At 37.1% G+C, this 16,526-nt stretch overlaps 1 protein-coding gene across 23 annotated transcripts in view; it reads left to right on the forward strand.

Annotated features, from left to right (window-relative positions):
- Nucleotides 1–16,526, forward strand: part of NCOR1 (nuclear receptor corepressor 1) — a 174,125-nt gene that overhangs the window by 136,630 nt on the left and 20,969 nt on the right. For 21 of the 23 annotated variants that reach the window (XM_023529976.1, XM_011359005.2, XM_011359008.2 and 18 more), the window contains 10 exons: nucleotides 1,183–1,323; nucleotides 2,548–2,631; nucleotides 3,127–3,383; nucleotides 3,741–4,101; nucleotides 7,328–7,555; nucleotides 9,768–9,977; nucleotides 10,470–10,619; nucleotides 10,965–11,078; nucleotides 13,416–13,581; nucleotides 13,785–14,278. In XM_023529976.1, the coding sequence (XP_023385744.1) occupies nucleotides 1,183–1,323; nucleotides 2,548–2,631; nucleotides 3,127–3,383; nucleotides 3,741–4,101; nucleotides 7,328–7,555; nucleotides 9,768–9,977; nucleotides 10,470–10,619; nucleotides 10,965–11,078; nucleotides 13,416–13,581; nucleotides 13,785–14,278 (2,205 nt within the window). The remainder of the gene's footprint in view (nucleotides 1–1,182; nucleotides 1,324–2,547; nucleotides 2,632–3,126; nucleotides 3,384–3,740; nucleotides 4,102–7,327; nucleotides 7,556–9,767; nucleotides 9,978–10,469; nucleotides 10,620–10,964; nucleotides 11,079–13,415; nucleotides 13,582–13,784; nucleotides 14,279–16,526) is intronic. The other 2 variants (XM_023529989.1, XM_011359017.2) reach the window with 1 other exon arrangement.

Below are 16,526 nucleotides of genomic sequence, written 5' to 3' on the forward strand. Positions count from 1 at the left end.
TTATGGTATAAAAGCCAAGTGATGAACTGGTTTAGAGTTCTCATTTGCAACTGTTTGGTGATCTGAGTAGTCATTAGTCATGCTTACATTTCTCTCTGACTACAAAGAAGTAAAGTATGTGAGCACACAGTGCCTAATGCAAAATACGTGCTAACTTTCTTATTTCCAGCCTCCTTCATTTAACATTTCTGGTATATATTAGTTTACATTTTGTTTCTGGGGTAAGAAACATTGCCTAAGTCAGAAGTCTGGATGTCATCTTTGACTCCTCCTTCTGAAGCTTTCCACATTCAATCAGTCACTAAGTTGTTTCTGTTCTTTTTCTTAAAAGACTCTGGAATCCATTCATTTTTGTTTATGCTCCAATGTTACCATCATCTTTCATCTGGATAACTTGGCAGCTGCCTAACTGATTTCCCTGCCTTCAGTTTTAACCCATAGTCAGAACTGTTCATCATGTCACTTCCTTCTTGATTCTCCATTGCCTTTAAGAAAGATCATCATAAGCCCCTTACCTTGACTTAATCACCCTTTCATGATCTGCTTCCAACTTATCTCTTTAGATTGTTTCCTTCTCACTTTTTTTCTTTAGCCCCCTTTCGCTTATTCTCCCTACACTATTCCTCCCACCTCTTTGTACACACTGGCCATTAATTGAATTTAAGTTCTTCTAATGTACCTTACTCTGTCTTGCCTTGGGGTCTCTGTGCGCATTATTCCTTTGGCCTGTACCCTCTTCTTCCCTTTACTTGTGATTTAAACAACTCTTATTTATCCTTCACTTCTCAGTTTAAACATTACTTTTTCTAGGCAGCCTCATTGGTACCTTTAAGAGTTTGAGTTCCTTTCCAGCATTATCACAGCACTTTGTGCTTCTCTTTTCATAGTACTTATTGCACTTTATAGTAATTATTTATTAATTTTTCTGTAATTGCCACTGTTGGATAAGTTTCATGAGTAAAGGGACTTAATTTGTTAACCTTATCCATAAGCCTAGTTTATTCCTGGAACTCATATTTAAATGAATGAAAACACTTTTTATAAATATCATATGTAAAGATGTGTATTGTAGGTTAAGACTAGTTTTATATTATTATTTTTATAAGATACACTATGAAATTATGATAACTACTGTACAATAGGCCCTAGGCTCTGAATAATTCTTGTTTGTATATTCTGCAGATATTAAGAATGCCCGAGAAGGGACAAGGAGTCCGAGAACAGCTCATGAAATCAGCTTAAAAAGAAGCTATGAATCAGTGGAAGGAAATATAAAGCAAGGGTTGTCATTGAGGGAGTCTCCTGTATCAGCACCATTAGAGGGTAAAATGTTTCCAGAACATTGTTTAGATACATTTAATTTTGTATGGTAAATTTGCATTGTTGGATTAGATTGTATTCAATCTCTGTTGTTTCTACCTGAAATTTTTATTAATATACAAATGAAACATTAATATGTATAATACATAATGTAGCTAATATATTAATATGAAACATTAATGTACATTTAAATTTATATTCATATCTACATGTAAATCAAATGGTACATGACAGTGGAGGTACATCAAAATTAAACATAATCGGTCACATCGTAGATAACTATGAAGTGAGTTTAAAAATCTAAAATTCATTATGAGAACTCTTTTTATTGTGAGGCAGACAAAGTGGTGTAGTGGATAGAGCAAAGACATGTATTTGAATTCAAGCTTCATCCTTTCTTGGTGAATTTCTCTCTGCCTGTTTCTTCTGTAAATTAAGAGATTGTAGAGGTACATTGTGTAAGGATTAGAGATAGATATCCAAAGTGTGCTAAACATATGATATGCATTCGGTAAATGATAGATGTGATTTTATTCCATTAGTGACTCACTTCCTTTAAATCTTAACCTGCCTCAACTGTTTAATCTAGATGAAGTACTAAAAACAGGGTGAGGACTCTTAAATCTTAGAAGTGGTGTGTAATTTTCTAAGAGCTGGATTTTCTCTGTATTAAAAACAAACAAACAAAAATCCCACTTCCCTTTACTTTAAGGTAAATGGATGTGGTTATTTCCAATCCTTGATTCAGATTTATCAGCAATGTAAAGTGAAACTGATTAAGAGGTTGTTTACAACTTTTTAATTTTTATTTGCATGTCTCATCTGTTTTTGAGATATCTGTTTTTCCTGCTTTCCCTTTCTCCCAGATATATTTCAAAGCTAAACAATGATGTCCAGTCCCTTTGTATTTTCTCTTACCTTGATAAAGAAACATTGAGATTTAAAATTTAGTTTTGAAAGTATCTTTCCTTTTTGACCTATAACAGATGTCGCCTGTGGCCATTTTCTGTTTAGGAAAACCTTTCAAAAAGAACAGATGATGTTATGATGGGTACTTTCAACTTTTATTTTTTCCATGACAATCTTAATAGTCCACAAATTTAAAATGATAATCCTTTTCTCTATAGTGCTTTTATAGAAAATATATACTCTAAGAACAATATAAAGTATATGTGAATTTACCTACACATTATGTTTAATTCTTGAATTGCTTTCTTGTTTTGGAAGGGCTGATATGCCGAGCATTACCCAGGGGGAGCCCCCATTCTGACCTCAAAGAAAGGACTGTGCTGTCTGGTTCCATAATGCAGGGTAAACTTTTTGTTGGTTTTGGCTTTTATTCATGACTGCCTCACTGGCAAAATAGTTTGACATTAATTTGCAGTGCATGAAACCTGCTTTTAAGATATTTTAAGATATTCTCTTTTGAAATATAAGATACATAGGCTTGATTATAAATATTATTTCTGAGCTATATACTTAATTTGAAAATGATAGTTGCCTAATCTTTGAATATACAGACATCTTCATTATGTAAGAACCATTCTGTGATTGTGATAAATGATGTATTAAATCTTGAAAACTCTAAAAAAGTAATGACTGATGAATATTTATTTAAAGTTCTGTTGTAAACAGAAAATCGATTAGAAACCGCAAGGTGGCAAGGCATTAATTTTTTTTAATTGTGTTAAAATATGTAACAGAATTTACTGTTTTAACAATTTTTAAGTATATATTTCAGTGGCATTATTGTGGCAACCATCAGCATTATTTTAATAAGCATGTTTCCTGAATTCTCTTTCGAAGGCACACCAAGAGCAACAACTGAAAGCTTTGAAGATGGCCTTAAGTATCCCAAACAGATTAAGAGGGAGAGTCCTCCCATACGAGCATTTGAAGGTGCCATTACTAAAGGAAAACCATATGATGGCATTACCACCATCAAAGAAATGGGGCGTTCCATTCATGAGATTCCACGGCAAGATATTTTAACTCAGGAAAGCCGAAAAACTCCAGAAGTGGTCCAGAGCACAAGGCCAATAATTGAGGGCTCTATCTCCCAGGTAACTAGATTGTGGTTCTTTTTGTTGGCCATTCTTCTTTAGACTGTGATATTTATGGCGTATTTTTAAAAGTGTAATTTAATAATTATAAGTAGTTCTTATGCTATCACATATCTTGGAAATAAACATGAAAGTTTATATATGTTTTATCATTAGTTTTTCTTGTGGCCATAGTGTGGAGTGAATAATGTGGGAAACGATGCAACTCAGGATTGGTGGGCTTGTAATTGAGACATCCACACAGAAAATAAAGATTACTACGGCGAACTATAATTGCCATGTGCCAAATATAGACCTGAGATGGGAAAATATTCACATGCTTTGGGCTACCTGTAATGTTTGTTTCTTGCTCTTTAGGGTACACCAATAAAGTTTGACAGCAACTCAGGTCAGTCTGCCATCAAACACAATGTCAAATCCTTAATCACGGGGCCCAGCAAACTAGCCCGTGGAATACCTTCACTGGAAATTGTGCCGGAGAACATAAAAGTGGTAGAACGGGGAAAATATGAGGATGTGAAAGCAGGCGAGCCAGTGCGTTCCCGGCACACATCAGTGGTAAGCTCTGGCCCCTCAGTTCTTAGGTCAACACTTCATGACGCTCCCAAAGCACAGCTGAGCCCAGGGATTTATGACGACACCAGTGCACGGCGAACACCTGTGAGTTATCAAAACACCATGTCCAGAGGCTCACCCATGATGAACAGAACTTCCGATGGTATGTAATTTTTGTATTCTTGTCTGATTATTTTTATTGCGCCTTTTTATGTCTGGCAAGTAGCAGATGTTGAATTGTTAGCTTTACAATGAAGCAGGATCTGTAGGTTGTGCTTGATGCTAGAGTTATGGAGTGCTACCAGATTAAAGGTAGGCATAATTATAGGTAAAATACCTAATATTGTAATCAAGTGCAGACTGTGGTGGAGTCCAGAAATGCTCTAGAGTAAGTATAGGCTTAGAATGGCTTTTTTCAGCTAATTCTGTGAGGTTTTCTGGAAGTCAGTTTTCACATTTGTTTTTTTCAGCAGCAATTTGGTGTGGTAGTTGAAAGTTTAGGGTCTGGAGCAAGACTATTTAGGCTTGAATTAATAATGTTCTTCCTGCATGAACCTGGACAAGTTACCAAATTTTTCTACGCTTTAGTTTCCTCATCCATAAAGTAGCAATGTATTATTAAGACCAACCTCGCTGCATTGTTGCACAGATAAAATGAAGTGATAATGTGTTTACAAGACTTTAAAAGAATAGTTCCTGGTATGCTTGAAGGACTCAATAAATGTGAACTATTATTGTTATTGGTGGGTACATCAGTAAGGTAATTGTTTCAGGAGGTCCCTGAAACAATTCTCAGGCCCTTAAAAATGTATCCACGTACCATTTAAAATTTTATTGCAATACATGATTTATTGAGGACTCATGTGCAGGGTCCAAGGCTGGACACTGCTAGAATTGTAAAGATGAGAAGTGTGGGAGAGGAGTAGCATGGAAGGAGAAGAAAAGGGAAATGCCTACTTAGGGGTAGGGTGGAGAATCCAAAACTTTTTTGGCTCTAGTTTTGAAGGAGAAGAATCGCTCTGCAGAAGGAAAAGGCACTCCATATTTGAATAAATTGGGGCTTAGAAGGGGATGTAAAAAACCAGTATGATTTCTTGGTTGTGACAGGCAGATTTGTTTGACCATGGTAAAGTTGATATCAAAATATCATATAGATGATAATGATGGTTGTACAACATTGTGAGTGTATTAATGCCACTGAATTGTCCCCTTTAAAATGGCTAGAATGGGGAGTAAAAGGGGTCAAATATGTGGTGACAGAAAGAACTCTAACTATGGGAGGTAAACACAATGAAAATATATATGCCGTACTGTTAAAATGTACAGCTAAAACTTACTGGATTTTGTTAACCAGTATCACCATAAAAAATAAATAAATAAATTTAAAGGCGAAAATAAATAATTTAAAAAATGGCTAGAATGGTAAATTTTATGTTCTGTGTATTTCTTTGGATATTCCGAGACCTAGTTTCCAATGTGGTAGTGGTGGGATATTCCCCACACCAACAAACATTTCTCAGACATCAGTAGGGTAACTAGAATTCAGTTCAGTTCCAACACTGCCTACCCAGAGATAACACCAGATTCCACTGGTTAAGGGTTCAAGGTTCAGCCTACAAGACTGTGTACCCCAACTCCCAGTCCATCAACTTCGGATGCCAATCAGGCTGTTCCCTGTGCTCTGACCAACTGGCTGCAGATTGGAGATTCCAGTGACACCTTCCAACTCAGGATGCCAGTCACTAGTCCAGATCATTACCTGTACTTTTGACCAACTGGCTATAAATCAGAGGTTCCCACGACCCTCTCCTTGGGTTTGATTAATTTGCTACGACTCACAGAGTTCGAAGGAACATTTTACTTACTAGGTCACCGGTTTATTAAAAACGATGCAGGAGCAGCCAGATGGAATTATGCATAGGGCAATGTATGTGGGAAGGGGCGCAGAACTTCCACGCCCTACAGGCTCCACTCTCCCCAACACCTAGGTCACTCACCAACCAGGAAGCTCTCTGAAGAAAGTCCTTTTGGTTTTTATGAAGGCTTCATTATATAGTCATGATTGAATCACTAACTATTGCCAATTGAATTCAGCCTTCAGCTCCTCTTCCCTTTTTGGAGGTCATGTCCTAGGATTGAAGGTTCTACCCCTCTAATCACATGATTGGTTCACCTAGCAACCAACCCCACCCTTAGATCCAAAAGTCACCTCATTAACACAACAAAAGACACCTTCATCTCAACACTTAGGAAATTTCAAGGGTCTTGGGAGCTGTGAGTCAGAAATTGTGGATGAAAGCCACATGTTTATTTCTTATAAATCACATATTGCAGTGTTTTATCACAGTTATTAAAACAATTGAGTGCGAAAGCCAGTAAATGTTTGCATTGATGGGAGGATCTAACCTTTATGAATATCATTTAGAAAAGAAAAGGCTGGAGTAGGAAGGAGATCGATGTTGGTGAGGTAATGAGAAAGTCTTCATGGAAGTACAGAACAAGTAAAAATAGTACAGTTGTTCCTCCCTTATCCATGGGAGATATGTTCCAAGACCCCCATTGGATGCCTGAAACCTCAGATAATAGTGAACTTTATCGATAGTATGTTTTCCCCTATATATATATATACCTTTTCACATAAAGGGAGCAGTTTACATCTTCTCTTTAGCATATCTAAATTGTCAGCATCACTGCTCTTGTGCTTTGAGGCCATTAATAAGTAAAATAAAGGTTACATGAACACAAGCACTGCAGTATGACAGTTGATCTGATAACCCAAGATTGCTACTAAAAGACTAATGGGTGGGTAGGGCATACAGCGTGGAGACAGAACTGAAGGGCACGAGATTTAAAATGGTGCACAATTTAAAACTTAATGAATTGTTTATTTCTGGAATTTTCCACTTAAATATTTTTGGACTGCAGTTGACCACAGTTAACTGAAATCATGGAATGCAGAAGAAAAAAAAAAGAAAAAAGATTGGGGGGACTACTGTATAACTTAGTGACTGATGGGCAGCAAGGAGGTTGGGTAATACAAGGAGAGGAAATTGAGACTTGATACATGTGAGATCAAAAGAATTGAGAGTGTTAAAGTCATACAGAAAACAAAATGAGATTTAAAGAGGAGTGTTAAACTTCATTTTAACTTAACATTAGGTCATAAAACACTAGTGCTATGATCTAAAAGATGATAATCTATAAATCTCAAAATCTGCTAGATGTTACATTTGCATATTTTGTAAAAGTGAACTTTAAATTTTTAGTGGACAGGGAAGATCAAAATATTATATGTCTATAGTCTATACCTGAGATGTTGAGAAATGAATAAATATCATACTTAGCAAGTTTTCTTAAGAATTTTTTTTGTTGGCTCTTTTTTTTTCCAGTTACAATTTCTTCTAGCAAGTCTACCAATCATGAAAGAAAATCGACACTGACTCCTACCCAGAGAGAAAGTATGCCAGCGAAATCTCCAGTGCCTGGAGTGGACCCTGTAGTAAGCCACAGCCCTTTTGATCCCCATCATAGGGGCAGCACCGCAGGAGAGGTTTATCGGAGCCATCTTCCTACACATTTGGATCCAGCCATGCCATTTCACAGGGCTCTGGACCCCGGTAAGCACAGTGTGTAGTGCTAATTTATGGCAAAGAAATAATATACCTGTTTGACTTGTACTTTAATAAAGAGAAAGTTTAACAATATGCAGATAATTGCACATATCATTAGCATACAGCTTTGAATTTTCGCCATCCGTATATCCCCATGTTACCAGCATCCAAATTAGGAAAAAAAATAATGCCAGTATCCCTTAAAGAACTAAAAGTAATAAGTATATGAAAAGCCCTCTATGGCATTTGCTTAAGCTGTTGAACACATAGCTTAATGTAAAAGTTATTTTTAAATGGCACAGGCATACCTTAAACATTTTAATTTTTAACATAGACATTCATTTACTAGTGTTCTTATCTAAGGCCAAGGTTCACTGATTAAACTTTACCATTGTCTTTCTTTTATAAACGATACTTACATTTCCAGGTTTAGTTTTTTTAAGTGAAGCTAAAATTTAGAGACATTTTACATCAGTCTAAACACAATCATTTTAGATTTCCCCCCAACTTTTAAAATAGTCTAATCCATACCTGATTCAGCTTCTGTATTGAGTCTTTCCAAAACAGTCAACTTAATTTCCAGAGAAAAATCACTCTTTTCATTCTTCTTTTCATCCTTCTCTAGATCATTTCATTAAGTTACATAATTACAGTAGCAAATATAACTAGAAGGAATTTTCAAACAGACACCACTGACTATAAACAATTCTGGTAGGTGCAGAGGTATGCAGGTTTTCTACAGAGCAGTCTGCACTGGACACAATGATGCTGCTCACCAGGGGTGGGGCAGAGTGTTCTGCAAAGGGAAGAGTCCCATCATCAGGTCCGCAGGTCCCTCCGCCAGCAGGTCTGTGGAGAATCTCTACTGGGTTGTCTGTCATGACTCACCTGCTGTGCAGAATCCACCCTGCCCTCAGAGGTTCCAGTCCCTGCTCCTCTTGCCTGCTCAGACTCACTCAGTTATGTTTTCTGGTCATAGCTCTTCTGTTTGCTTATTACCATCTTTCTTTCAGGTTGAAATTGGGACACAGAACATTGTGTTTCACCTTGGTCTTTAGGGAAGCAATTTTCATTACCAGTATGCTAAGATTTCTGAGAGTTGTTTATATTTTATAGTAGCAAGGTATGTGTATAAAGTGTTTTATTGAAAGCTATAACGCTGCCATCGAATTGTTTGTTACTTGAGAACATTAAGTTTCAGAGGAGTTCACACCTAGTCCTTCAGAGACTGTCCAGAACTTAGGTGGAATTTCTCACAGAGTCCCCTGACAGACTTACCTCACTGGAGTTCTAGATGTAGGGGAAGCAAACATTCCAGAAAACTTGTCGAATGTTTATACTTTTATTTAGTTTTTATTATAGTCCTTTATTTTATAGCAGTTTCATTTGCTTGTCATTTTTGAGCTTTTGCTGGATTACAACTATTTTAAGGATAGAGACATTATCTTGTACTTTTTACCATACCTACCTCTTCCTAGTATCTTGTGTCATGCTCTAACCTAGGGTTGCCAGACTACTGCCTAGAGGCCAAATTCTGCTGCTGCTTGTTTGTGTAAATAAAGTTTTATTAGCACATAGCCACACCCACTTGTTTATACCTGTGGCTGCAGTGGCAGAGTTGATTTGGTGCCACAGAGACTATATGGTCTACAAAGCCTAAAATATTTGCCATCTAGCCCTTTAGAGAAAAAGTGTTTATCTATGCTCTAAACACATGCAGTAATTAAATGCTTATAAGCTAATCATTTTCACCCCCAGGGAAGTAAAGTTGCTATTTGTCACAAAGTGTTTTCACATATATTTCCACTTGGTTGTATTGGATAATCAGAACTACAAAAATAATTTCATTTTTAAATCACTCTTGGAGACTTTAGGTGAAAATAATACAGTTACATGGCAAATATTGAAAGTGAAGCTACTTGAATTTTTTAAGCTACTATTCTGGTAAAAAGGTTAATACTCATTTTATTTAGTTTCTCCTTCCCCTTTTCCATTATATCTGACATTATATATATTAATATTGCTAATATATCAAGGTTAAAATGAATCCACCTTAATCCCTGTAGCACCCGCCCCCCACCTTCCATGTTAAATAAAAGTTGCATGTACACATTAGATCAACAAATTGTTTTTTCCTTACTCTTTTTGTGGGTGATGTTTAGCAAATTAATTTTAACCTAGACTAAATGAAATACCTTTCTCTCATCCTCTCAATCAGCTGCTGCTGCTTACCTGTTTCAAAGACAGCTCTCACCAACTCCAGGTTACCCAAGTCAATATCAGCTTTATGCAATGGAGAACACAAGGCAGACAATACTAAATGATTACATTACCTCACAGCAGATGCAAGTGAATTTGCGCCCAGATGTGGCCAGAGGACTCTCCCCACGAGAGCAGCAGCTGGGTCTTCCGTACCCAGCGACAAGGGGTCTGTGTCTTTGCCGTTCAGATTTTATAGCACTTATTATGTGTACCCAGGATTTCCTAGGTATTCAATAAATATTTGTTGAATGAAAGATGGAAAAAAAGTAAAGAAGGCTGTATCCTTCTTTCTATAACCTTTAACCTTTGAAGGCACCAAAGTAATGTCTTGAGATGGGGTGTTTTGGTGAACACTGAAAAAACTAAACCAAATCATTGTGCCATGTATTTAGAATAATTTTTTTTTACCGGTTTTCTGTCTCTCTTTTAAGTCCGTGCTTTTAGGTTACTGGTATGGAGCAGAGTATTTCATATCCTTCTCTAGATTTAAAGAAGGTCTTATAAAGTAATGATGACCATAAACATTTTTATTTATACCATATACAAAGTATCATTGAATTATAGAGATAAACTAAAAAATAATTGCCACATACAGTTCTGTGTCTTTACAATAACACTTAAATTTAACATAATTTCATTGTATTTGTCTTTTGAGCAGGAATCATTGACCTGACCAATATGCCACCAGCAATTTTAGTGCCTCATCCAGGGGGAACAAGTACTCCTCCTATGGACAGAATCACTTATATTCCTGGTACACAGATTACTTTCCCTCCCAGGCCATACAACTCTGCTTCTATGTCTCCAGGTAAGAGCCCACAGTCACACACCTCTCTGATATGACCACCGTACTCAAGTGTTTACAGCATAGCCTTTGAAGGTATTTTGGGCACTTTTTTCTCATTTGGTCTCCTGTTTTTCATGTAATATTTAGTAATAGTTCCTGTATGCCATCTGTTACTAGATACTCTAGAAATATCCTAAAAGCTTGTATTATGCTCCAGTTGTCATCCAAGACAATAAAACAAACTTCCTAGATCTCAAATTTGAAACTGTTTGAAAATTTTTAGTCACTTAAGAATTTAAAAATTGTTTGATATACCTGATAAGTTGATATTTTTGTCTTTAAGTTGCAAATTTATGTGTTTTACAGGACACTCAACACATCTTGCGGCAGCTGCAAGTGCTGAAAGAGAACGTGAAAGGGAGCGGGAGAAGGAGCGGGAACGAATTGCTGCAGCTTCCTCAGACCTCTACCTTCGGCCAGGTGAATGGGTTGGCTTTTTTCATTCTGTGGATATTTCTTAGTAATCTAATGTGATGGGGCATTGTGCATAATGTCATAGGGGGTGCTAAGATGTTCTTGCAAATAAGAATTAGAAGAGAGAAAGTAATTACATGCTTTAAGTGAAGTATACATGTTGAAAGTAATATAAAAGTTGAAATGGTGCAGAGACGAATTTTAAACAGGAAAATGAAGTTTTCAGGATGATTTGGCCCTAGCAATTAGCTATAGTTGGGCCTAAAGATACTGGATGTAGAGCTAATTGTAGCTGAAAGCAGCCCAAACAAAAGGCTAATAGACATGAAGATGTATGTGTTGTTGAGCTGAAATTTAAAGAAAGAATGGAAAACATGGTTAGAAGGTTGTGTGATGTTTCGAATAAGTGAAATGCTGCCATTTGGTGTAGGAAGTAGGTGACTTGATCAGAGGGACATTTACACAAAGGTGGCATGAGATGGATTAGAACCCTATAGGTAGGTACGGGCTGGTGCCGGGAGGACAGTAAGACTGTCAGTTCATATGTGTTCTAATGGAGCTTAAGATATGTTGACACTGGCAATGGCCAGAAAGGAACTGCTTGGAAGAATGCTGTTAAGGTAATTCAAAAGGACTTAATAACTAGATATGGAGAGTAAAGAAGAGATGAGAAACAAGATTATCTGCACTTAAGATTGAGCAGGATTAGTGAAAGCAAAGAGAGTGATTTTTATTTTGGACATACTTAATCTTACGTGTTTTTGGAACATTTGTCAACCCTTAGATGTTACTGGGAGGAATGTTATAAGTGGCGGCAAAGGGAGCCAGACAGATGTGGTCAGAGAGGTTGCTGCAGAACTGAAGGGCACAGTACAAGGAGGTTGTCACATTTATGTGGTCATGGGAGACAAACCCTATAAAATCAAAGTGATGGCACTGTAGAGATGGAGCCTAAAAACTAGCCATCATGTTTCATTAGTACTGTCATTTGTGAGGATTTATCTTAAACAATTCAGTGGCTGCAAAGCCTAAAAATATTTTGATGTAACCCACTGTGTACATGTAATAAAAACATCACTGAGTGTCTGATGATAGGAAACATTTAATGAATTATGAGGTAGCCCTATAATATTGATTTTATGTTGATTGTCTAAAAACATGGAAGTTGATTTAATTTAAAGCTGAATACAAGTGATAACTTATTTTTTAGTTTATCTCTGTAATTCATGATACTTTGTATACAATTAAATAAAAACGTTTACGGTCATCATTACTTTGTAAATTTTAAAAATGTTTGTGGTCTCACATGCAGATTTAACATGATAAAATACCATTTTTCTACATCAGACATTGGCAATAGTAGTGTAAATGGGGATAGCCTTTTCAGAGATATAAAAATTTAAATAGCAATTTCACTTCTAAGATTATGCCCCTTATACTTACACAAACTGATAATTGTCAGAAAGGAGAAAATTGCTGAAAAGGCTGCCCTAGGTGGTACCTGCTGTGAGAATAGGGATGTATACTAAAACTGCTAGTTCTTAAATGAGGGCAAAGAACAAGTTAGAAAGTCAGACAGAGGGCATAGAACAAGAGGGGTTAGAGAAGAAAGTGATTAAAGAAGAAATATGAGAATTTGAGATCTTCCGAGTAAAAAAGTAGTTTTGACCAAGGCCAAGTTGTGGCTGTGTTATGGGAGAGCTGAGCTTAAGTGAACAAAAAACATCTCAAATGTTGAAGAGTAGTTAGTGGAGCTGTACTTTTGGGAAGGGTAGTGTGAATGATTTCATGTCAAAAGAGAGCTCGCTGAGAAAGACAGTTACCTGTGGAGGGCAGTAAAGAACTGGAGCAAGAACTGTGGATGAATGAAATAGTCTCAAACCCTGGGGTAGCAGTACTATATTATTTTTGTTATAATACTTAGAAAGTTATACCAAATTTGATTTGGGAAATGATAAACATACTAGAGTTTGAGGAAAAATCTTGAGAGATGAACTTACCTGATTTATTTTAATACTTCAGTATTGGTATTATTTTTGTTTCTCTTCTGGAATCAAGATAGAAACTTGTCACAAAAATGGCAATGACAGTAAATGATAACTGGCATTTTTGTTTCAAGTTACTAGTGTGGTTTTCTTGCATGTTTAAGAAACTCTTATAGAACATATTTTTATATTACACTTTAGAAAGTGTAATATCAGGTTTCTTATTTCATTTTCCTTTTTTCTTTTTGGGAATATTAAGAAATTAACAATCCTTAAATTTTGCTATCTCTAGCTTCTTCCTTGATGGCTTATCTTTTTGTGTGTGTGTGTATGTGTGTGTGTGCGTGCCCCCCTGCAGGCTCAGAGCAGCCTGGCCGACCTGGCAGTCATGGATATGTTCGTTCCCCATCCCCTTCAGTAAGAGCTCAGGAGACCATATTGCAGCAGAGACCTAGTGTTTTCCAGGGAACCAATGGAACCAGTGTAATTACACCCTTGGATCCAAGTGCTCAGCTACGAATCATGTAAGTCTATTGTATATATATTGACAAAAAGATGCCAGTCTCTTTAATACACATTTTTTAGCTTGTGACTGCAGTAGTTTTAGTAATAATGTACTACCCACCCAACATATTTTTGTTGTTGCAGTTTGTCCTTTCATCTCCCCACCACACCCTAAAGTATGGAGTCTCCCTTTCACGGAGTTGTGGTTTGGTTTTATTTACAGGCCGCTGCCCGCTGGGGGCCCTTCAATAAGCCAAGGCTTGCCAGCTTCCCGTTACAACACTGCTGCAGATGCCCTGGCTGCTCTTGTGGATGCCGCAGCTTCTGCTCCCCAGATGGATGTTTCCAAAACAAAAGAGAGTAAGCATGAAGCTGCCAGGTTAGAAGAAAATTTGAGAAGCAGGTCAGCAGCAGTTAGTGAACAGCAGCAGCTAGAGCAGAAAACCCTGGAGGTGGAGAAGAGATCTGTTCAGTGTCTGTACACTTCTTCAGCCTTTCCAAGTGGCAAGCCCCAGCCTCATTCTTCAGTAGTTTATTCTGAGGCTGGGAAAGATAAAGGGCCTCCTCCAAAATCCAGATATGAGGAAGAGCTAAGGACCCGAGGGAAGACTACCATTACTGCAGCTAACTTCATAGACGTGATCATCACCCGGCAAATTGCCTCGGACAAGGATGCAAGGGAACGTGGCTCTCAAAGTTCAGACTCTTCTAGTAGCTGTATGTATTTCAATCTCAGTTTTGCAATGTGATTTCTGAGTAAAGAATTACTTTATTCTTTAGGCAAAGCAGAACAATATTGTATAAAGAAAATCTTAGTCTTGATAGTAAATGTAATAGGTTTTGTGCGTTAGTAGTACAAAAATGTCTCCTATTTTAATAATTATTTAAATATCAGAGTTTCTTTAGGTACACCTGTCAAGGTATTTTCCATGAGAAAAGTCTGCTCTTTACAGAGTTAAAGTTGTAAAGTAAATAGATAGAGGGCAGGGCTTATTGACATTTTCAGGCATATGAAAGGTGGTAGATAGATATATCATCAAGCTCTCTGCTGTGAGGCCTAATTTCTCAAGCAGTGTTTTCTGGGATGTGGTTCAGTGTATAGGCTGATACCCCCAAAGCCTCTTAATATCCTTTTTCTAAGGTATAGAGTTCTAATAAGTGAGACCACCTATTTTTGGTAATTGGTATTTACATTGCACCTTTCTTGCAAGGTGGATTTTGATCAAGCCCTGTTAATCACTTTGATGTCTACCCTGTAGTCCGTAAGAATTCATAAATCTGCAGTAAAATGCTAGAAAAGTTGCTTTAAATTTATTTTTAACTATCGCCTAAATTCTGTATAGAATTCCTGAAGAAACAAGGTGGTATTCAGATAAATATCTGCTAATACTTGAAGCGATTTAACCATATGTAGCCATCTCTGTTTCTATTAATGAGATTAGTAGAGTTGGAGATAATGAAAGAAATGATTTCTCATGCACCAGCATGCAACATGCGTCTTTGGAGAGATGAGGGGAGCTTGATAGTTGTGTAGACAAAAGACTTCCTTTAGCCTGGGATAATGGAAATCCTTAAAATAGGTGTTATACAGAAATTGCTAGGTGAGGAAGATCTGTAGTTACATGAATAGGCCCTTAGGAGAGAAGTCACCAGGACACATGGCGACCCCAGCCTGTGGCTTATTGAATGCTGTAGCACATGGTTCCCTAATCACTGGTTAACACTTCTTTTCAGTTTGCATCCAAACCAAATCTTGCTATAGGAGTTTGACTTTCAGAAGGTCTGAAAATAGAAAGTCTAGCTTCTTTTCTGAGTGTTCATGTTCCTGAGTGTGGATATATATGCTTTTTTTTTTTTTTTATCATTGTGTAAATTACTTTCATGAAGCCCACAAGCTATTTACAGTTATTCATTGTGGTTTTCAGTTTTTCAATTCAGAGCCTCCCTCCCCCAAAGATGAAGCAGAGTCTTGCCCTCTACCCTTAAGGCTTTCAGAGCAATGTGAATACAGTTTACCATCAGACTTTCCATTGACTCTGTATTGGATGTGCTAAGTAGATTTAGGATGTTGAGTACCTAAACAGTGATGAGTACCAGTGGATATAAAAATTGCAAAGTAGTTTAAATTTCTTTGAATATAGTGATTTATTTTACTTCCCCAAAGATAGTTTCTATCCCAATTATCAGGTTTCTATTCTTCTGAGCATACTAGAATCGAGGTAATTGCAACCTCCATGACTTGGTGAGGGGTAGGAGGAAAGGGCTGTGCAGTTGAGTACTGGAGGAACAGGTGGTGGCCTGGTAGTAGAGTTCATTCTCACCTTCTGTACTTGTGTCCAAGACCCATTGAGTGATCGTATTTGCCAATCCACCAGGGTCATATACCCTTTGGGCCTCTGACAGTTATCTCAGGTTCCTTGCTGCATCCTGAAGATGCAAAGAGTACTCTAAAGTCAAAGTTCCTGAGTAGGAGGTTTTACATCTGCCTCTCTCCTGTTCTCAGCTCTGAGGTATGGCAGGACTGTGAAAAGCTGCCTGGACCTGTAGTGCATAGACCCTCAGTTTCCTTAGAAACTGCATCTTAGAGGGGCATCCTCCCTTTCTGCCAACAGAGTGAATTTATTTCCCTTCAGATATCCCTACCATTTCTGTCAGTTTTCACAATGTAACATGGTGCTAAAAAATTGTTTAGAGTAATTTTTGTCAGCAATACTACAGTGATTTGAGAAAATAATTATATAGTTACTTAATCCATAGCTTTAAAATCATCATGGTAATGAAGCAGCTTTGTAGCCTCAAAGTTTGTTTAAGAGCTTACTGTCTCACAGAATTGAAATTATTGGAAACAATGAACTATTGAGATCTACTCTCTCATTTATTGAATTTGTTCTGATGAATGTTTCCTGGTGATTTTCTTTTCCAGCTCCCAAGAGAATGTCACAAATCTATTCTTTATTCTGCCTCA

Source organism: Pteropus vampyrus, unplaced genomic scaffold (assembly GCF_000151845.1).
Source record: "Pteropus vampyrus isolate Shadow unplaced genomic scaffold, Pvam_2.0 Scaffold44, whole genome shotgun sequence".
Lineage (NCBI taxonomy): Eukaryota > Metazoa > Chordata > Mammalia > Chiroptera > Pteropodidae > Pteropus > Pteropus vampyrus.